The 23005-nt window shown below is 42.9% G+C and overlaps 1 protein-coding gene across 1 annotated transcript in view; it reads left to right on the top strand.

Annotated features, from left to right (window-relative positions):
• The window catches only part of ldlrad3 (low density lipoprotein receptor class A domain containing 3), a 79782-nt gene that overhangs the window by 38493 nt on the left and 18284 nt on the right, over positions 1-23005 (top strand). The window contains exons 3-4 of the mRNA XM_030424798.1: positions 1701-1826; positions 3917-4048. Coding sequence (XP_030280658.1) covers positions 1701-1826; positions 3917-4048 — 258 coding nt within the window. The remainder of the gene's footprint in view (positions 1-1700; positions 1827-3916; positions 4049-23005) is intronic.

The following is a 23005-nucleotide window of genomic DNA, read 5'->3' as shown; positions in this document are numbered from 1 at the left end:
CATATACAAGAGAGCTGGTTACAAAACAAAAGCAACTAGAAATAGAAGAGACATCCTGGACACGCAGAATAAATACAAATAGAGAATAAAGGCTAGAATAATGCCTTTGTTTGTGGCCAGATGAGTTTCTGTTCCCCCCTCTCAGTAGCAGCATGTTTTTGCATCTCTTCTTTTATGTGTTGCTACAGCTCAAAGCCATGTCTGTTTTTTGTGCCTGGCCTCTGATGAATGTGATATACCATTCAGAATGAGCTTTGGGTGGTTAGAGTTGTCCAGGTAAACAAAGGCTTCGCGGACTGCAGACACAGAGATCGGGCGCTATCCCAGCTTCCTCCCGCGTTCAGCGGATTACATTTCATCCTGGAGACGAGCACTGCAAACCCTCGTGGTTGTTATGCCGAGCCCTCCCCCCTCGCTACACATAATCGCCGCAGCTTGAAAGAGCTCATAAATCAGCCTACCACAATATATCGTAGAGGGAAAAATGCGGCCCCTGGCATTTGAGACGGCACAATGCCAACCTATGAGCAGGCCAATTCCACCCTTTGTATTCAGTAGAGAGAGAAAAAACAGAGAGACTGTTTGGTGGCTCGCTTTCAGATGTCTAGTGTGCCCACTCACTGTTCTCCTCCCTGTGTGTTTGAGTGTGTGGGTTGTTCCATCCCTTTTTATGTTTATATTGCTGTTCCTTCATTGGCATGAACTTCTAGTATTGTTTAACTTGTATCGTCTCTGCAATTGGTAGCTTTTGCCTTTCTGTGTCACCAATAGGTACAATTACAACAGGAGGAGGTCTCACACAAAGACACATTTGCAAGGTTAAGGTTTTTCATATTGCTAATTAACAGAAGGGAAAAATAAAGAGGAGTTTAACGAGGGCCAGAGAAGAGAAACAACACAGATGTGCTCATTATTATAAACTTTAAAGAGCAGATCATTATACTGCAGTGCCATTTGTGGGTCTACCTTTAATGCCATCAGGCTTTAAAATTCTACCTTCACAGTGATCGAGCTAAAGCTAAAGGGGTCCTTTCATTTTCTCATGTCTTTGCATGCGTCCACCTGCTATCTTGTTTTTCTCCTACTGCAGTGGAAGATCAATGTGTTGGAGCTAAACTGGGAGGTTTTACTGCTAAACGGAGGATGCCAGGCATTGATGTTCTGCGGGCTCGTCACTCAGTCTCAGGCCTGTCCTGGGAGATAAGTCCCATGGCCTGCTTAAGCTGATCAATGGCAGAATCCATATGAACCCTCCCCCGCTCGATTTGCTCTCTTTGTCTTTGTCATTAACTTGTTTTCCTCTCCTATCAGTACTTTGCGCGCGGGATCTTACCCTTTTCTTGTCATACTTCAAAGAACGTGAAGATAAGCAATGCAGAAGGAGTTGAGCTCTGTAATTAATTTGCCTCTATAACAAAGCAGCTTTTTTGCCTCTTTAAATCTTGTACAATGGTTAATTGTTGAATGGCTCGCTGTTTTAACTTAAGGACATAGAATCGTGCCCATTGTGTTATTACCATAAAAACTTCAAGAAACAGGATCCGGCCTTGTTGGCGGGTCCCTCCCTTCCCTTGTGCATCACAGCCAAGGCTAATTCTGTCATAAAACATGATGTAATGCATTGAAATTTGCTGCATCCACTCCGCCTCACCAATAGACTTCTTTCTACCACCTCCCCCGAACCCTCCATCTGTCCTCAGCCAAGGTCAAGTCCAAATGTGCCCCCTCATTCTTCGCCTGCGCCAATGGCGTCCATTGCATCATCGGACGCTTCCGCTGCAACGGCTTCAGCGACTGTCCTGACGGGAGCGACGAGGAAAATTGCAGTAAGTCTCAATTCTATAGCTCTTGTACTGGTCATATAGACTGTGGTGGCCGGAGTGCTGAGTATGTACTCTAATTGAATACAAAACAAGTCTGAGTAAGAAAAGAAAAAAGAAAAAAAAAGAAAAGTCCTGCAAGTTTACATCTAAAAGGCAGTTTTTTCATAATGAACTACCCAGCAGTTTGGACACTATACATGTGTAGTAGAAAGCCTTAATTACAAACTGGTGATGTGAAGGTTTGAAAGGCATCAACCAGACAAGAGGAAAGAAACCGCAAATATCTGTAAGAAACCTAACAGTTCTTTTGTTTGCGAAAGTCTCTGTTGAGTGCCATTATGGAAGTGAAACACTGAACTGTGGGATTACCCCTTTAAAAGTGTAGTAAGTAATTCTGGAGAAAGATAATTGATTGTTGAGTCCAGATTCCCAGGTCGGCATAAACTGACGCTTTAAGTTATTTGAAGACCTGAGAATAAGAATATTGTGAAAAAAAAGACTTATTAATGCACACACAAAAGCAGGCAGGTAAAAACAAAAAAGAAAAAAAAAGCTAGTTTTATTCAGTAATGCTGGCATCCACTTAACAAAAGGTTGGTAACAAAACAGGAATAACGAAAGTGAAAATGGATGAGAAAAAGACAAAGACAGGAACTGGAAATGACAAATGAGCATCTATAGTCTGCAAAATAAAAAAAATCCAAACCATGACATCAACTGCCCTTTTCTAGAATCACCTACTGCACCTGTGAGCTGAAATATATTTTGTTAATGAACACAAATACTTAACATAAAGTTGATAAAGTAAGAAACAACAGTAATAAAGCAGCAAAGGTAGTTAGACTACAAAAATTCAACTAAGAAAGCCTTTGTGTTTTCATCACACTTTTGTATCTCTTTGTCTTCTTCCCCACTTCTCCTATCTTTAGTTTTTATTTCCTATGAGAATACCTTGCTTACAAAGCTGGACACACTGGTGTTTATCCAGAGGTGCAGCACACACGGTCATCTTGCTTTTATTAGATTTGTTTACGTACATCGAGGGCAAGTGAGGTCAGAGACAGGCACTCAAATTTATTGTTCAGCCTTGTAACTTTTGCTTTGCTTTAGTTTTTAAATGTCAGAACAGTATTTCTCTTCTTGTATGGAGCAGGTGTTCTTTATGTCCCTTCTTTGGGAGGAAAATGAAAGAGAAATCTCATTTTATAACGAATTCAATTTCTGCACTGTTGCTGCCCCCTCCGCTCACTATCAAATCCTGCATTTGGAGCAGATAATAATAGTGGTGACAAGGTATGAATGGCAAACATAGAGATTTCTATTACCTTTTCAAATAAGTTTAAGTTGTTTGTATTTGTGTGCATGCTTGTAACTAATGACTCTACACTCTCTGGTCTAGTTTAGCCTTTTACTGGTTAATAATACCCATGCTGTATTCAATTGAAGGACAAGGGGGGCATCCAGGTGCAGTCTCCATTATCGGGCATATAGGCTCTCCTCACATGACCCCATCCCTGCTTTTCCCAGTGCATCAAGCCAATCACTCACCGTTGTCAGAGGCAGTGCTCCTAGCCTGCAGGGCCCCACGCTCACAAATCTAATCTAGCCATTTAAATGGAGCTTTTCACCACGCTCCCAGCACAAAATGCGTCACCACTGTGTAATTGTCTGGATCTTCTCACAAGATAATTCTGCCTCATCTTTAGAGGAGCTAGAACAAAGGCAAAACTAGAGCATGTGCTTTTAGGAAGTTTAAGTTCTGGGCAGGATTTTTAGAAGATCCTTTTTTTTTTAATTCAGTTTGATTTTAATCAGACTCCACAGATCAAATAATACTAAAGGCTGTTTTCATGGAAAATCCCCATGAAAATGTAATACAGATGTCTTTCTTTTATATTTAATCATATCAAAGTGGTATGCTTACCCTAACCCTGTAGATGGAATTGGCTCACCATTTGATTTGCTTGTAAATTTTTGAGGCGCTGACCCAGTTGCGCCTGTTTGTCAGGTGACATTGAAAGGAAACCTCTCACTGTAACCTTGGTTGAACTAACAGCTGACCCTTGACCTCTGGCCCGACTCGTCCTCAACAGGTAACCCACTGGTGTGCTCGGAGGCTCGCTTCAAGTGTCGAAATGGCCACTGTGTAGACCGCAGCTTCTTGTGCAACGGCCAGGACAACTGTCAGGACAACAGTGACGAGGAGCTCTGCCTGACTACAGCGGGTAAGTGTAAAGCCTTTTGTGGCTCTGGTGGCTAAGCTGCATTGTGGGTAATGTAGTGCCAGATTTGGTAAAGCAGTCCACTGATCTAGCGTTGCACTCCTAAAACAATGTCAGACTCATCGATACTGCGTTTTTTATTTCATGCGTTCTTCTTTCTTTACAAAATCAGGATCCTACATTACCCACAATGCAACTTAGCCACCTTATGACATCACTACAGGCAATTTATCAACTTTCAAGCAGCTTTATACTCTGTTTTCCTCATAAGCAGAACAACTCTTCAAACCTGTGAACACTTTAATGTGTAAAATTGATGGAGTTACCCTTTAGATAGCAAATTAGGAAGATATTGAAAAATATAATACAGAGCTTGTGTATACAAATATATACTATAGTGCTACTACACCAGTGATCTATAGAGTCATGAAGTGACAATGTAAAGACAGACACAGACAGTGTGACATGGATGTTAACACTCACTTTACAGAAATAGGTGTTTTGTACGCAGATTTCAGGATGTGAAGTCGAGGCTGTCTACCTCATCACAAACTCCAGATGGAGGGACCATATGCACAATATGTGAATTGATGTCTGTGTTCATCATCTCATTAAGAGCAGCACTTTTTAAAAGGCGTTTGTTATACAAACTCGGAAACTGAGTCTGAGATACGAACCAGACGGTAAGAGGTTTGCTTCAGGATACATACATGATTTAAGCTTAAACTGATGACACGGAATAGTTCATAATCTGCAGAATAAAAGGTCTGACTGCTGTAATGTTGTGAAAAATGACGTGCTAACAATAACTTGATGCAGATGTAACAATTAGCAGTACCTTTAGCCTGCACCATGATTACACAAATCTTGTGAATGATCATGTCGGTGGAAATCTTTTATGGAGAATTTCGGTGATACTTTGAGATACTCTGCACACGGCAGACTAAAAGCTTTTACGCGCCGCGATCCAGTCTGTCAGAAAAAGCTGCAGACACCAATTATGGATGAGTAATGTTTCTTACATTTAAGAAGGGAAGTCTTGAAACAGTCATCTCTGTCTCTAACACTTTAATCGCTTTATTCAGAGTTTATTCGCAGCAACAGCACACTGGGTCGGAAACACTGCCACACGCTTGTTGTGACAACCTGGAGTTTGTTGAAATTAATCAGGTTATAATTGCTGGAAAAAACTGGCAGCGAGCTTTTGTAGCAGATTTCCGCACAGGTGGAAGCTTGTAGATAAAGTACTTAGCTTTTCTATTGAACAGGACTGAATGATTTTAGAGGAGGTGGACATTTTTTTCAGTCAACATGTCTCGTCTCCTGATAGTTCTGACAGCATCACTCGGGAAATGTGTCCTGCAGTCTGCGCCTCATAGCACAGACACTGAACTTTAGCTTTAACATTCCTCTCACTCTGCCTGTCTGACTCTTAATAACACACCATGGCATCGTCGGTATAATGTTGTGAAATGCGATGATATTGATGGCATTGTGCTGACTTTGCATCGTAACACAAGCAGCAGCAGAATCATCCCTGACAGAGTGATTCTGATGTCATCTCGTATAGAATGTCTTATTCCACTGGCACTTCTCCTACGCAGCTGCTGCCACTATGGCACAACTCTCAGCTCCTGTCAACACTTAAGCTGTACTTTCACTGGCAGGATGACGTGATTCCTGCCAGCAGACCAACTGTAGTGTGCATATAACCCCGGGCAATCAAATTTGGACCGGCGTCAGTGTTTCTCCTGTGTATCCTAACTCTTCTGTCTAGGTACTTCTGTCACATTGATGAACTTGAGTACACAAAAAAAAGAAAACGTCTGTCAGAATAACAAAGCAGAAACCAGGCTGTGCGGAGTACATAACAAAAAGTCGATGTTATGTCAGCACTTACATCCCATAAGACAGTAATATTACTGCCAGTACTGAGATAGGCTGAGTCAGCAGAAACTTGATTTAAACTCAAGAAGCAAAAAATGGCTGATAAAGAGGCAGTAGAATATAAACACAGCAGAGTCTGGTGAAACTTTTCGACACCATTTATTCTCTCAAGTTAAACGAAACTGTTCAGTTTCTCGTCGACTGTGAAAAATGCCTCATGCCAAATGGTTCCTGCAGATAATTAGTCTGCTTATTATGATTCAGTATACCAACCAGGGTTCAACCCAAACCTATGTTTTTTCATTTTCAATTGTCCTGTTGGGGAAGTGGTTCACAAATCTACTTGCCCTAAGTTAATTTTTGCCTTTCCCCTATACAAATTATTTTGTTCATTAGCATTTTTCGAATAAAAACAAGGACTAAAGTTATTTGTCATGTTTAAACTTTATGTTAAAGTTCACAATGTAGTTGTGGGAGAGAATTTTTTTTAGAGAAGATAAGAATCTGTATCAGAATAAACAAACTGTTCTCAAAGGGCAACACAATTTCATACTGTTTTACTGTGTTTATATTTGCCAGACCCTTCTAGTAGCTACCTTTCTAGCTTCAAACTGTGTTTCATGCTTAGTCCCCTGGAGGACAGCTTGTTTATATGGAAATGCATCAAAAAACTATTTCCATTTGTGTTATTACTTCATTAATATTGTAAATATTGACTCTCTGACTTAGCTTTTTTTTTTAAACCCTACCCTTTACTTAAATTAATCAGAACAAGGATAGTTACATACTGCAGGATTCTGATATCCATTCATTTTATGCACCAAAGCAGTGACGTTTTGAGAAAGACCGCTCATCGCCAGATGCAGAGCAACAAACATTCATGCATATCGCAAATGTAAACTCATTTTCCCAGGATAATTGAGCTTGTGCTTATGCTTATAAACATATTTACCCACTGCCATTTTCTTATGGGTGCCTGATTGGTACTGTGCACCTGCAACACTCAACAGATATGAGACGGAGGCCAGATGTCTGGCCCCTTTGCTGCTCCCATCATTAGCTGCAGGATTATGTGTTTAGCTCTAACCTAGCAGGTGAGGTGCTCAATTTTTTTTATCCTTACTAAACTTAAGAGTGTTATTGATAACAGTCAGTCACTTAATGTGACACTGAATCTCCCCCTTCCATTCCATTCACCAACTACTGTTTGAATCATCTGCCAGAAGTTAATGTTGCTAATGCTAGCTAGCTAATGTCAGGGCAGTACAGTATGCCAGGTACATTCTTACGACAAACCTTGTTAGAAGCTGGAACCAAACAAACAAAACAATCGTTTTTGACTGGACAGAGACTTTTAATATTATATTAATTCACATTTATACTTTTATTCTGTACCTTTCTACAAGCTATGTAGATGTATTATTTAAATACCTTTCAAATAGTAAATCTATAATTTTATTTTGCATCATTAGTTTTCTTTATGTGTGCGTATATGTGTATGTGTGTGTGCGTGTGTGTGTATGTGTGTGTGTGTGTGTTTTCGAAAGAAACAGAAGAAAGGGCACAAAGAAAGGGAGTCCGTCCATCATCTCATGCCCGTCCTTTCTTAGACTCCACGACTCAATGCAAAGCCAAAGATTTTCTTGAATGGACTTGTACAGTGATGCAGAAATATTGATCGATGTCCGTGCCCAATGCACTCCATTTCCTTGTTGACTAGTGAACAATACCAACCCCGCTGTCGGCTGGCAGAATGCAGCTGAGTCTCGTTATGGCGTCCGAGGCATTAGATCTGAGACCGCATTGTTCACAACAAATACTGGAAGGTGAAACAATCGAACAACTCATCGTTAGCTGAAAACCAACGATAGGGTGGATGGGAAAAATGTTTGCTTATGTTTCAAACAGTAAGCGTTCACTGGTGATTACTTCGTAGAAAACATTCTCGGTTTATTACCACTCCTACTTTAATCATAAATTGTTTTATAAAGCTCATGGGCTGAGTGAAGATCTAAGGTTTTATGATACATAATATTGCCAGTCCTGAGCACAGTAATTGTGCTCTATTTCACACTTAAAGAAAGTGTTGTGCCTCGCTTCGGTGTTTATTTAAAGGCCTGCTAAGGCTGAGAGAGTGTTTTCAGCACCAAGTTTTATCTTTTTCTCGTTAAAAAGAAAGAAAAAAAAACCCTGAATTTACAGCTTTCAAGCAGAGCAGTTTGCAAGTTTTCTATTCAGCTCTCACAGAAATGTACCAGCACACCTACTTGTAACCTGACAGTGCTGGGAAGTGTTGTTATATCCCGAAAGACTCCCTGTCAGCACTGATTTTAGAGTAGTATTTGTATGTATGGAGCGCAAATGACCCAAATGTTCCGCCCGCTTATTTTGCTGCCGGAAACCAATGTAGCTGCGTACAGTACACGTGTCGAGAAGCCGTGAGCTCCGTGTTGTTCTGACCTTCACAACTAATTTTTTTTTTCCCTTTGTTTTCTGTTTTAGTTATTTATTTGTTATCATCACCCTCTCTGGAGTGAAGCCGTTGCTGCAGTTTGACTCTTTATTTCTTTCCTGTATGCACACACACACACACACACACACATTCTCACCTTACATTCTGCTCTGACTTTGCCTCCCTCTATAATAAGCACAGACCTGCAGGTGACAGATAAGGCATACAATATCCGCTCTAAGCCACCTGAGCCCAGCATCTCCTTCCTCACTTTCCCTCCTGTACCTCTTCCTCTGTTCAACTCCTCTTACTCCTTACCCATAATTACTTGCTCCAGTTCCTGCACATTTCATGCCTTGATTTGAATAGTCTAGTGAGAGGTCAGCCTGTCAGCAGACGCATCAGCAGCGCATTTATGGAGTAGCATTTGCTCATCCTGCCCTGGAGGTGTCTGATAATTAGAACCACAGAAGCGGCACCGTCCTCCCGGCTCTTTTTATGCCTCCAGTGTTTTTATTTCTGATCAGAGTGATTTTAAACAATTTGGCAGAGTTAGATACGGACAGAGCAGCACAGAACTTTAATGTTTATCGTTTTATTTGATGGGTAATTGATTTCTGAAGTAGGGGAGAGTTGGCAAAGTGGCAATGTAACAATACGCAATCTTCTATAAACGCATTGGTGCGATCATTGCACAGTGAGATAGGAGGAGTAGGAAAGGGGAGCCTGTAACGTATATTAGAGATAAAGAAATGGAAAGCACTCCGTGTAAACATAATATTGTGAACCAGAGAGGAGCAATGAATAGCAATGGGCAGGAAGATGGAGGTAAGCAAAGAGAGACAGGTGATTTGGTAGAGAGAAAGGCAGGCTTTTGGAAGTGAGTGAGGGGTAGCGATAAGCCCCAGAGGATGAGAGCAGCATCTATCTCAAGTCGAGCCCCGAGGCCCGAGCACCGGATACAAAAATGACATGAAAGCTAGCATAGCAGAGCTTCTCTGTACGCTCCCTGGTCTTCCTGGGTGCTTATAGCAGGACGGAGAGAGTGTGCAGTGATGGAGCACATGTTTGCCCCTGCAACGAATTGTTGTTGAAACACCGCCGCGGGGCTCACAGGACACGGCCAGATGCTGGCGGAGCCCTCGCTGAGAACAAGAGAGCCACTCTGCATATCCAAGGAAGCATGTGCACGAGTGCCTGAGCACACTAACACACACACACACACACAAAGAGTCACGCTCCATTCCGCCGTGACTGTTCTGCATGTTTAATTGCGAATAATAAGTCTGCAGCCTCGAGATGAAACTTTCTGAAGGTCGCGTAAATTCAAAAATTGACGAGCACAGAAGTTAACGCTTCTTTAAAAAACTGTGGCTGAGAATCCCCTCAGAGTCGTTCAAGAAAAGTAACCGACTTAAAATGCACACATCAGCGTCTCTCATTACGCATTAATTAACACAAGTAACACAAGAAAAAGGAGTATCAGACAGTTGGGGGACTGTGTGAGAATGATTAATTCTCACGTCTGCTCCATCTCAAAGAAGCTGCATCTGAAGTTGTTCCGAAGGAGTAAAAAGTAGCAGACCGAGTGGAAGTGATGTGAAGGTAGGAACAGAGGGCCAGAGGAAGAGGGCTTCAAAAGCTCTCAATGCCTCTGTGTGTTTTTGAAGATAAGGTATGCTCTGTGTGGCCGCGGGCATCAAAGGTTTGTTGTGCTTGTGTGTGTGTGTGTGTGTGTGTGTGCGCGCGCATTTTTTGTTCTCTCAGTGAACACCACATAAACACACACACACAAACACACACACACACATGTCCAAGTTTCGTTATGTTCTTTGTGAAAACTTTGAGAAGCTGCGACTATTAAATTTGGCGATGTTCTGTAGCTTTCCCGCATGCCACCAGGAAGATTTATGCTTTCACTGCCGCCTCTCCTCACAGCTATTTATTTTAATACCAGCGCAATAATTGGACAAATAAAAGGCAAATGAATTCTTAAACACAGGAAGACTTCACCGCCTGATGTGCACAAACACTTTGAAAGCATCAGCGCATCTTATTAGGCTTTCTTTTAACAAAAGGGGCAGCATCAATACAGCAGACCAAAAAGGTTTCTCTACTGTTGACATTCGGCGCACATCTCGGAATACATTTACACAGTTTGCTGGACCAAGCCATTTACATGTGATTTAAATTACAATGCATTGTAAACCGAATAATTTGTAGTCTTTCTGCTCTAGGGTATCTTAAATCACTCTTACAATAAAGGAATCACGCCCGAGGGTGGGCCTTTGTTTACACACCGCCTCAATATAATGTATATTATGCATGTTTTTTTTTTATGTCCGGACTCCTGTGGAGACTCAGCAAAGTAATGAATGCCAATGCCAACTTTACTGTGTGATTCAGGAAGTAGAATTGGCTTTTAAAATGTTTTTCACCAGTGACCTCATCAGAGTCATCATTGGCCTGCAGGTCCTCAGAGAGCTGTCAGTCAGAGTGAGATGTTGGGCAGCAAGCTGACGATTAACATTAGTCTGCTACATGAGTACGCTGTTAAAACAGAGTCAGCCGACATCACTCTTGACCTCGAGTGGTTTGAGGAAAATTAAGCCAGGAACTAAACACAGTCCTAGATTTAGCAGAATTAAGTGGCAGCAAGACTGTTTGGAGAACATGACTGTGTATAATTAAACTCGCCAGCTTCTTTTGATAAGCCTTTCAGCGAGAATCACTTGTTTCACAGAGCTCGTCAAGGGCATCTGGCCGGCAATGGTGTCTGCACAACCACAATTAATATGATCATGGCAAGCAATAATGTGTGAAACTGACACGCTCATAAGCTTTATTTTGGCCACCACCGCCACATATCCACAGACCCGCCGACAGCACAAAAAGCAATTTTAACCTCCTGGTTTGTGTATGGAGCGCCGCTCTCTGAGAAGTCAAATCCCTCATTTTAAACTCCAGGGATGCTCCCCTCCCACCGGGAGTAATCTGCAGCTTTCTATTTGTTATATCCTCCTAAGGCTGTGTAAGAACTACTCGATAGATCCACTAGCACTGCATCTGCTGTTTTGCATAAGCACTATGTGTTCAACAACCAGCCATCACAGCCCTGCCATTTACAGCGCCAATAAACACCAGTAATTCAGACGGGGTTGTATATACAGTGACATCTAGCAGTAACTCCTGCCTCTCCATTAGAGTCGCCAGTAAACTAGACATTAATTTATAATGTCAGTCAGATACATAAAGAACAAAGAATGTCAGAGTGATTAAAAGTCCTTCGGTCCATATTCAGTATTGGTATCCTTTTAGCTTGCTAATAGCTTCTCACACAGCCACGTCCTCCCCCATTGATTGCTGCCAGACTTTGGGGCCGGAATAATATGGCCGCTATAGATTAAAATGACAAGTTAATCCGCGTGCAATTTTTGAAGCGGAGACGTGTGTGACGCTGAGATGTTGGTCCATTCATGCTCTTCGTCAGTAGCACTCAGAGCGCTGGCACAGAGAGAAAGGTGTAGGAGGGAGCATGAAATGGCGCAGGGGAATATAATGGCAGCAGACTGAGGAGTGGGAGTGGAATGTAATGATGCCAGTTCATCAGAGCCAACGCACACTTGACAGGCACAAATGGGGAAGGTTGCACATGTCACCGCCCGTGGATTTGAACTCTGGGAAAGTTTCGGTGCCTGTGTTTTTTATTGTATTTTTCTTATCCTTAAAGCCCACAGCACGCTCAAAATACGGTGTTGAGGTGCTCTTGGCTGTTGGTCTGCGGGAGAGGAAGGCAGAGAAGCTGCCAAGATGTTTTTCACTGCTGCTGGCAAAGTTGAACTGAGGGGGCGGTACAGCTTCCTATTTCCATCATTCAAATTTGAGATGAAATTGTTTTACAGTATAGGAAGAGTGTTTTTTGAAATTGGGTCTGGCAGAAGCAATTAACATGTACGCTGTTGTTATCCGCGTGTACTTGGAAAGGAATAACTTATACCTCTTTCACACTGGACAAAAAAAAAAAAACACTAAAACCTGCTCACATCCGACATTTGTCTTTGTTGGGGAAGGGTGCTTTCCCATTGATCAGCTCCAACTCCATTCCTCGCGATCCCTCTCATTAAAATTGGTCTAATAATGGTAATAGATTACATTCATCCACCTCTCTGTTGTGTGCGGCGTGGTTAACTATTGTGTGAGAATGTATCCCCACTTCTCCCTCTCTCTCTCCCGCTCACCAAGGCTAAGTGTCAGTCTTTTTCAGAGCTCCTGTTGTTTAAGGGCCCCGTTGCCACTGGCCGGGGCCACAGGGGGGGGGGGGTCACCCCAGGGACCAGAGTCTGCATGAATCATCCCCGTCCTTGAATCATTTCCAGTCAGCCGTTGCTGTTCAGGCCCCTGTAAATTAACAACCTTTCCCTCTTAAACCTATCCTCATTCAGTCGCCATGGTGACGGTGGTCAAGTGACGACCTGCACCCACAGACTAGTGGAGGAATTTCACTCTGAACAATAGCTCCACTGTTGCTCGTTGGTAGAGTTGTAGTTCGAGTGCTGGTGCTGCTTTTGTTTTTGCGTGTATACGTGTGGGTGCACAAATGATTGTTTTCCATCAATCCTTGCTGCCATCTTTGCTGCACTCCCATTTTAATAGCTTTTTGGATGGATGACTTAGAGGCAGTTCAGCGATAACACGGCTCAAGTGTCAATCTCCGGCTTTGGCAGGCTCGGACCACGATGGCCACACGGCAGCCAAAAACACTGAAGGTGAATAATCTAAATTTTTGAAGCATTAGATTATTTAAGCAACGCTTAAAATCCCCAAATGTGAGAAAACCAGCTCATTAGCTCACTGATTTCTGCTTCTACGAGCATCACATTTGCATTAGAGTGCGTTAAGCCTGGCCTCGACTGCTGCATTTCCCTGCTCCATCGACACTTGGCTAGAAAGACGTGCCCCTCTCCGGCCCCCTCAGTACACACTTACCGGTTGGCTGACAGCATAAAGGAGGTAAGATGTAGTGTTCTTGAATCAGACTCCCTCTCTCTAAGGCTTTTCTTTCCATCCCTGCATCCAAATCGCTTCAGTCATTTACAGTACCTCCTCTCTTTTCACTATACACTAGCAAAATTACGCCTGTCTAGTCTGAATTGTTCGAACTGCAATTGAGGCTCACAAGACCTTTATCTTTTCTAAAACACCTCTAGAAAGACCGAGAGGCGTTGAGGCTGCACCAACAGTAGATATTGACAGCTCATTAGTCACTCTGCTAAATTCTTCAATAGCTGTTAAGTGGTGGCAGATACTTTGACTGCTTCTTTGCAAAAGTTTAGAGATTATTAATCAGGTCTTTAATGGATCAGCATGCAGTAAAAAGAACTTAAAAGGCAAGTTTAATTATTCCTTGTTTTTGGTTTCTCTTTGAAATGTTTCCATTAGTACAAGCAACATTTCTTTTATATCTCTCGCCCAAGAGAACGGGGAAAATGCTGTTTTTGCATTTTTAAATTGCACCGAGTTAAAAATGGAGAAACAGTAGGAATCCGGAGCGACGAGGTGCACTGAGCGTGATTTCATTCTCCGGGATAGCTTTGATGAATGTTGGAGAACATTTGATACAGTCCTTTTAGACGGTTTTGGGCCCAGAGCTCAGCTTAATTTACCCCCCACAGAGACACGATTCTTTTGACTATATTATCTTTTTTTTAAGGCATGTCCAGTGCACTCATCCATAAGCAGCAGAGTCACTAAGTGGCAGTGCAGCGCTAGTCTGCTGGAGTAAATTATAGTGTACCAGACCGGTGTATTACAGCAAAAAACAGAAGCTGAGATATAAATAAAGAAAATGGGAGTAATCAAGGCTGGCATGAGGTGCTCTATTGCATCTTATCAGAAGAGGCTCCTCTAGGCTGCAAAATCGTACTGATTTGCCATCAGGTTGCTTAGGATTTGGATCACGAAACACATCCTTTATTCCCTTTATTCTTGAGTTCTCCATGATGTGCATTCATGTATCGGTTACCTGACAGTAACTAATCCGGTTTAATTATTACTCCAAGGAAGTATTATCCCCGCATGCATCTACTCAAGAGGCAATGGACCGAAATGGCGTGCAGCTATTAGAAGTAAACAAATAGACACCCTCAAGTGATGCATTAGGCGTCAGTCAGCTCTATCTATAATGGGCCGGGTTATTTTCCGCAAATGTGTTTTCTGCCAATACTGTAAGTGCGCATCCACCCGTGATATGGTGGAGCTAAAGTTGCTGGTGAGATAGAGTGCAAGATAAAGGTGAGTGTTTGGGAGATTTGACCGTCCACATATGTGTCGGCTGCGAGTGCATCTGTCGTGGAAATGCGAAAAGAAGGAAGGCTTCAGTGGAATGAAGGAAAAAGAAGAGTGCCCCGGAGAGAGCGAAGAGGGATTGCGTGTCAGAGAGTGTAAGAGATAGAAATGTGAGAGGATGGTCGAGGAGATGGGAGGGTGGTGTGGGGCGCAGGATATGGGATGACAAAAGAGCAAAATGTGAATGTGAGGACGATGGAGCGGAAGAGGGAAGGAAAGCACAAGGGAGAGAGTGATGGAGGGCGAGAGAGAAGCTGATGGAGATGAGGGATTAGGGAGAGTGGCAAAGCCATTGAGGGGGGAAAAAAAAAGATAAAAACCCTCTGGATTCATTGTGTAGAGAGACAGGGAATCAAGGGGGAGGACAAAGAGGCGGTGGGAAACAGGGAGATGGAAACAGTAGCTGGTGATGGGGTCACGGGTGCCGGTAGAGAGAGAAAACCCACAAAAAGAGGTAAAGAGAGGAACCGAGTGGCGGAAAAGATGAAAAAGTGAGCAAAAGAAAGGCATCAGCAGAGGAGGGAATAAACAGGCAGAAACCTGAGAGACAGGTGCAGGAAGCAAAGGTAGGAACTGAAGAGAGAAGGATGTGAGGGGGGGGGGGGGGGACGACAGGAAACAACAAAGCGAGTGATGAGGATGAGTGGATTGAAGTGGAGCCAGAGTGGTGAGGTGGGAATGAAACAAAGCAGGGTAGACCAACAAAAAAAAGAGAGAGAGAAACAGTAGGGATGAAAAAGAAAATGAGGAACAGGCGTGTGAACAATGACAGGAAGGACTGAAAAACCACAGGGCGAGGGTTTTGGAAGGGGTCAGACTTGAAGCTGAACGATTGAATGGGGGGCCTAGATTAGTCCCTGCATGCAACTGTGGTCTCACTCGTGGTAATTACTGGATTCCTCACCGCATTTCTCAACCGCTGTCTTCTCTTCTTTCTTTTTTTTATTCGTATTGTTCTCGCTCTTCTCTGCCTCCCTGGCTCATTCTGCTCATGTACCACTAACCTCCCATCAACTTTTCTCAGTTTTGGCAGTTTTGGCTTCTCAGTTGCCGTCTCACCTCCCCGGTCCCCCACTGTCTTGTCTCCTCATGTCATGGGCCCTCGCCTCTCGCCTCTTCTCTCTGCTTTCACTTCCCCTGGCAGTCTGCGGTCGCTTTGTTCAGATGGGCAAGGCTTAAATGCAGCACTTGAGATGATAAGACCACTCTGCTCCTGCAGTGGTGGTTTTTTTTTTGTTGTTGTTGTATTTTTATCATCCCCTCTAACACCCTCCTCATCCTTTTTTCTGTCTCTCTGTCTCTACCTCGCAATTCTTACTCTTTATTTAGTTGTTGTCTTTTGATAGTGTCTTATGGACAGCCCCATGCCAGAGGTGTGTTGAAACCATCCCGGAGATTGAGGGCTAGGAGATATGGAGAGAAAAAGGAGCAAGAGAGAGCAGGAGATACAGTGAACAACGAATAACGGTTTGTTTTTTGTTTTTTGGTGGCGTGGTTCAGCTTTGGCCTTTCTCTTGAGCAGCTTTTTTGTTTGCTGGAGAGAATGTGCATAAATCACGGACGAGTGCGTTGACGGGACTGTTACGCTCGCGGGTCTGTGGTATATGATTATGAGCTTCTTGGCACTTGAAATTACAGTATATATATATGTTGCAACAGAGAATGAAGGCGAAAGTATGAATGTGTGCATCAATTATTGTCCCATTCCTAGAAAGAGTCTTACCTTGGGCAATGTAATTTACGCCATAGCCGAACAGCAAGCAAGGATCAGACGCTCTCTGTCCACACTGCATCTGTTAAATATTCACATCTGTTGCGTATGACATATGACAGAAGCTACCCGTGTTAATAAAAACATGTTTTAAAAGGCTGTTCGGTGAACAGGAGCAATACAGACAAAATAAGGGAACAGACAGTATATATTGGCATCATTGTAGTTGTTACCATCTTCTAAAGGTACGTTTTATACATAAAGCTGAACATATACATATTCTATCAAGCTAAAGTTAACAGTGTTTCCTGTCAGTGATCAGGATGTCATCACATTCCTTTCTCATCTGAAAAATACATTGCAGGCTCCCGAGGTGAGCTCAGATCTCGATGCAAGGCCACGTGGTACTTTGAATCACGTTTACGTTTTTTAATTAGCTGAGCCTGCAGTTTGATGCCCAGTCAATTAGATGTATTGAAGTTCCTTGGCTGATGTGCAGATTAACTGTGACCTCTCTCAGACCTCTGGTAGGCTACATCTGAACTAACCGCCTCTCTGATGTTTTTATTTTAACTGTCAGTGGAGCGGAGCCGCTGCTGCACCCGCAGAATCAGAATCAGGAAGCACTTCATAAATGTTGCAGGATATCAAGGTGTCGATAGTGGGCGTTGCAGGAGGAGCTGAGTGTGCAGTACGAATACACTACTTTTAAATACATTTTCAATACTGATTAAGTGTTTAAGTTAAAAAAAAATGATCTGTTTTTATCTGCATCATTCTCTTCACCTCTCTTTCTCCTCTCCGTTTCTTTTTTTTACACGTTTTCATTCGCACGTAAACATAAATCTACTTTGGAATCACCAGGGAATGTGTTTGCTCACTTGATTTGAGCGGGTGTAACCAGTTTTTGGCTTTCTATAATAGCCTTTTTTTTAAAAGTGCGATGTGGTTTCTGCGTTGGAGTGTGATTGTGTTTTACGGGGAGGCATTTGTGGATGGCATTTCAAGTGTTGTGACGCTGACATTATTGGGAATTGAGCCATTTTAATCTCCAGACTTTGGTTGTTTTTATTTTTTTTGTTAAGTAACAGTAGCTAGGCTGCAGTAGTGCTCTGTTTCAGGCAGTAAAAAGACTGTACAAAAAGAATTGAAGTGGTTATAGAAGGTCTGCTAGGGAATACCAAAATAGAGAGAGAATTCTGCCCTTCATGAGAAATTCTCACATAGCTGTCATCCAAATGTGTGGGTTCCGACACCAGCCTCGCAGCCAACAAGGATCTCAGATGAGAGTGTATGCAGACTGAGAGCGGAGGACTGTTCTTATTTTGCTCAAAACTGCAGGATTATTGCATTTGGAAAAATGACTTTCTTTTAAATGTTTAAATAAGAGAAGCCACACACACACAGGCATTGTAGCTCCATGGTTCTTTACAGAGTGCTCCTTACGGTCCTTTGCTTTCTATATGCTGCACTATAGGTGGTTAATCCCTTGTAGACAACGCACAATAGATGCGGATGTTTAAACAAACTAGCTGTACAGTATTCAAAGGGGAACGGCTTTCGAGTGATGTTTTGTAGTTGCTAGCCTAGTTTCTCAAAGCAGCGTCTTTTCAGCTCTGCCAGTCTACTGGGAAGCCTTTAAGCTGTGATTGTATTCAAATACCATCAAGACCACGGGACTGTGTATTTCTTTGACTTGTTTCATTTTCTCTCCAAGAATAACTTAAATCATTACACGACTTCTGAAAAATAGGGGCTTATTTTGCATACTGTATGTTGGAAATCAAGCGTTTAGAGAGAATTTCTAATGTACTAGACTGTTTTTTTTCTTTGGGGTTGCTTGGTGTGTGAAACACTGAGGCCCAGAGTGAAATACTGCAGATGGATTGCCTTTACATTTGGTACAGACATCCATTTTCCTGGAGAATTGATGGTACAACTGATAACTGGCGATACCCTGACTTCTTATCCAGAATTACAAGCAGATCAAAATCTCTTCAGTTCAAGACAAGCAAAGAAGCATCTTTTTATCCTCATCTTTCTTTCTTGTCATGCTATTTTTTATGGTATGTTCACATGCCAACATGAGATGTACCTAAGATCAAAATATTGAGGCTCACCAGTTTAACAACTTAAACAGTTAACCCTATTCTGACAGTGTACACCTGGGCCTAACAAACTCAGCCGTGGCCCACTTTCACACTGATTCTCACCAAGTTTTAAATATGGTGTGTGCTCCTTTGTTTCATCTTTAAAATGATCCCATATTGAAGTGAATTGTACCTGCACAAAGGAAACAGAGGAGCTAATTATTGCTGGGGAAAAGGGATATCAATGAAACAGCTGCGGGGCGGTTGTGAATAACATTAAACAAAGTATTGAATATTTGGAAAAACACTTTGGCTCGTTGATGCCTGTTAGCGATCACCTGATCTGTCAAAAAACAGACAGATCTACATCAAAAGTTCAATTTCTGCAAAGGCACATTACTGTGAAGACAGGTATTAATATACTGTGGAGTTTAAACACGTATATGGAATTGGGACACGCTCTTGTGCCTGTAATTGCATCTGTGAGAGTCCTGCCTCAACGTACAAACCCTCCAGAGTATGCAAGATGAGCACACTCGCTAACACAGTATCGGATGATACCTCCAGGCTGCGGATCATGCATAACTGGAGGCTGCATTATTAATTAGATGGGCATAAAGTTAACTCACTCGCACTGTGCGCCACAGCTTGATGTGTGGCCTGTCTCATCTGTGGTTGCGTGGGCGAGAGATTGTGTTTCTGTGCTACGGAGCATGTGCGTGCCTGAGCATGGTGCTGATGGATGGGCTAATGAATAAATGTAAATTTTTTCAAAAGCCTTATTGACAGAGAAGAAACAAACGTGTGTGCGTGCTTGCGTGTGCACGGGCGAGGATGAGTTACACTGGAAACGATACCGCGGATGTGCATGTTAACGTATACTGCGGCTGGCTGTCACTGATTCGGAGGAAGCCATTAACGCGGCTGTCTTTAACCATCAAAAGAGTCGCCTGCTGAGAATGAGAGGCGTAGAAATGATCAACCGGCAAAAAGAAATTGAACTGTTTGATACGAGCTGAGAAACAAACAGGGAGGAGAAGACAAAACAAACATTCATTGAGCTTTTAGTGATCAAATGCTGTCGATAACGGACCACAATTGCAGTTGGGTAATGGGATTGGAAGGGAAGATACTGAGCAAGTGAGCCTTACAGCAGGCTATAGCAGGGAGGAAATCTGCCTCTCCACTTACAAAAGTTAAACACACACTGAGCCCTGCTGCTTCACTTCAGCCAATAAGCCTCAGGGGTCCTGCACATATATCACATGTCCTGTACAGTAAAGCGCATGCATAATTGATTTTAGAAGCATTGATCCTAATTGGCTATGTTGTGTTAAAGCTTTGCCCGTCAGCGAAAAAAGACGTTTCTTTTACTCCCTGCTTAATGAAGCTGTTGTTGCCACAGCTCACCAGGGGAGGAGACTGTTGCTCGTCACATGTTCGCAATTTATCAAATGCTCTTCGATCTTACGCCGTTCAGTCTTTTTTTGGTCTTCAAGAAGACCCGACTCAGCTATTTCCAGACATGTGCTTCACTCAGTGTGCAAGAAGATACAAATGGATGCGCAGGCAGAGAAAAAAGTAGATCAGAGAACGGGAGAAAGATTGAAATACAACGATATCCAGGGAGTATGCCACAGACCACACAGAGATGGTGACATACTTAGAGATCCTTCTGGTGAGGCACACCAGGATTCCCTGCTGGGATTCTCTTTTCCATCCCCTTCTTCATTTTTTCGTCAGAACGGCTGTGTATTGTGCGTTCAGACCGCGCAGCATGCAAGACCAGTTTCTTCACTGATTGGCCCCGTCTTCCTTTCTCACACATAAAACGGTCACGACTTCAAAACACTTATCTCAGAGAGCATTGTGGGACAAGTCTTATCTCTGACCTCCAGGCACCAGCCCCTCCTTAGGCACTGATCCCCAATCTGCCCATGCTTCCTCAACCCTAACTGTCACACAAGAAATACGAACAGGCTGCACAGCTGACCATCATGCTCCATTTCTTATCACTCAGACAGAAGCCATTGATTCGGCTTTAGCTGAGCGCAGAGATATGAGCACGAGCCATAGACCTTCAGCAGTGAGCTGTGTTGTTCTGTTGTTTGACTTTGATAAAAGACGCAGGGGCTCCTCACACTTCCTCCAGCCTGACCGGGCCTATTGTTAAAGGAGAGGGGATTAGATGGTGGAATGGGCATCAGGGGTCTTGCTCTGTTTCCTAACTGGGAAAAGGGAAGGGCAGGCCTGAAGCCGTGGGAGGACTGTCATTGTCTGCGGGCACTGATATTTTATGCATGTGTATACGTCTGTCTGCATGGCTGCAAACGACTTAAATGCACTTTGAAGACAACTTTTTCCATGCTTGCTTGTATGTATATCCAATACAGTGCGTGTGGTTGTGTGTACATAGTTTAAATGTGTATGTGTGCAGGGTTTATCCCACTTGATCTGAAACCAGATCCTGGCCTGACATCCCTGCGCCCCGCTCCTCTCTGAGCTCAGACTTATCCTAGCGTGGCCTGCCAGGATAAAGTGGGCTGCTGTTCACTGTACCTTTAACAGATAAGCCTTGAGCATGCTGTCAGTGCTCGTCTTGAACGACATTGACTGGCTCTTCTGCATACTTATGGATCGACACGGTGTGTGTTGTTAACTTGTTCCTTCACTTTGTACCTGCAGATGACCTCGCAACATATGAAAGCGACAGTCGATCTGAGCATCTGTTGTCGACAGGTTTAATGTACAGAAAACTCTTCAGTGATTTAATTGGCCCTTTCCTAAGTCCCGCCCATTTTCACACTGTGGTCCAATAACAGTTGAGCAACCTTGGTACCCAGATGAACTTTGGTCAGCTTTCCTGTTTCCTGTTAAACTTTTATGTGCCATGTCCCAGGTTTGTTAGCATTGACAAGAAAAACAAGTTAACAAGATGGTTAAAACAAGTTGGTGGTGGACCTTTAAAAATGACACTTGACACCCTGACCCGGTGGAAGGCCCTGTGTTTGTTCAGCTCGCTCAAGTAGAGACTGGAATGACCTGCATTGTTTTGTGATGTTCATAAACTCATGAATATATTCTTCTATCGTGAACTGTAGTCTCTGCTGTCTCCTTCTTCAGCCCAGAAACGTTTAAAAAAACACTGCAGCACCTGGCTAAACGGGACCGGCGTCTCCATATTTGTTACTATTAAGCTTGTTCGACCTAAAACTGCTAGTTATTATATTAAGGCATCACATATGCAGTGTAGACGACTGAGATGTATATCCTTTGAAATAACAGAATAAAATAAGATGATTAAATTGTGTCTAAGATACTTGATGCACAAGGTTTCTACCCTGAAGAATTTACCTTGAGTTATTCTACCGCTGTTCATTTTTTATGTTGTTATTAAGAAAATGTGTCTACACACCTTAATTAATCCCGTCTGTGTGACTATGATCTCTGCCCTGAGAACTAAATCAAATGCTTTCGACTGGAACGCTCACTGAGACACGCTCTCCTGTTGCCAGACTTCTCAGCAGATAACCTTACCAACAGGAATGAACTGCGTCTGTGCTCGTCTGTTTGAGAGTGTGTGTGTGTGTGTGTGTGTGTTCTTGTACTGAACAGTTCATGTCAGACTTAAACCTGAGATTGCTGCAGCTTTTACTTTTACTCCAACATATAAATTCCATTGGACAGATTGTCTTCACTGCTCCCCGTCGTCGCTGTTTGTGTTTGGATTTAATATAATTTAGCAAAGCACATTATCTTGTGTATTCATAAAGGGAACACCGAGTGTTCTGCTCTTTTGACACATGTAATGTTGTTAGATTAATTTACTCTGAACGATATCGAAATAATTGGATTTTTAACTCCCAGTTCAAAGAACGACAACTTTCTACACAAACAGAAAAAAGGTGGAACATGATGTTCAAATGGAATAGTTTCTCTTCACACAATCCAGCAGTGTGTTGATAAGGGCTGCATCTTTTGTGTGTCATAATGTCAGCACTGATACAATAAGCTGCGCCACAGCAACCTCTTGAACCAGCTTTAATCTCATCTGCAGACCTGCCAGTCAGCAGGGCACTGCGGGGACACACTCTGCAGGTGAACCTGAGAACGGCAGCCCGACAATGACTGATGGCTTAACTGCCACTTATGTGATCAATACAGCTGACATCTACACAGGCAGCTCGCACACTCTGTTTTAAACAAGCAGCAATAACCATGCACTAATCTGATCGCTGCAGTATGTGCAAGATGTGGGGAAAGCTCTCTGCGGAGACGTGGATAAGCACCAGCAGTCAAACTACAGGCATTACACAAGGATATTGTGACAACAGTGTCAACGCTTGTATGTTCATTTACAGCGTGTTTTTATAAAAAGGACTATGGCAATGTTTTAACAATTATTAACCCCTTTACTGCACACCATTCTTGAAAGCATAGCACAATTTTCGACTGATTCCCAAGCAAAACAACAC

The sequence above is a fragment of the Sparus aurata genome, chromosome 8 (assembly GCF_900880675.1).
Source record: "Sparus aurata chromosome 8, fSpaAur1.1, whole genome shotgun sequence".
NCBI lineage: Eukaryota > Metazoa > Chordata > Actinopteri > Spariformes > Sparidae > Sparus > Sparus aurata.
Note: the sequence above shows the minus strand (reverse complement) of the source record. Positions and strands in the feature narration are given on the sequence as shown.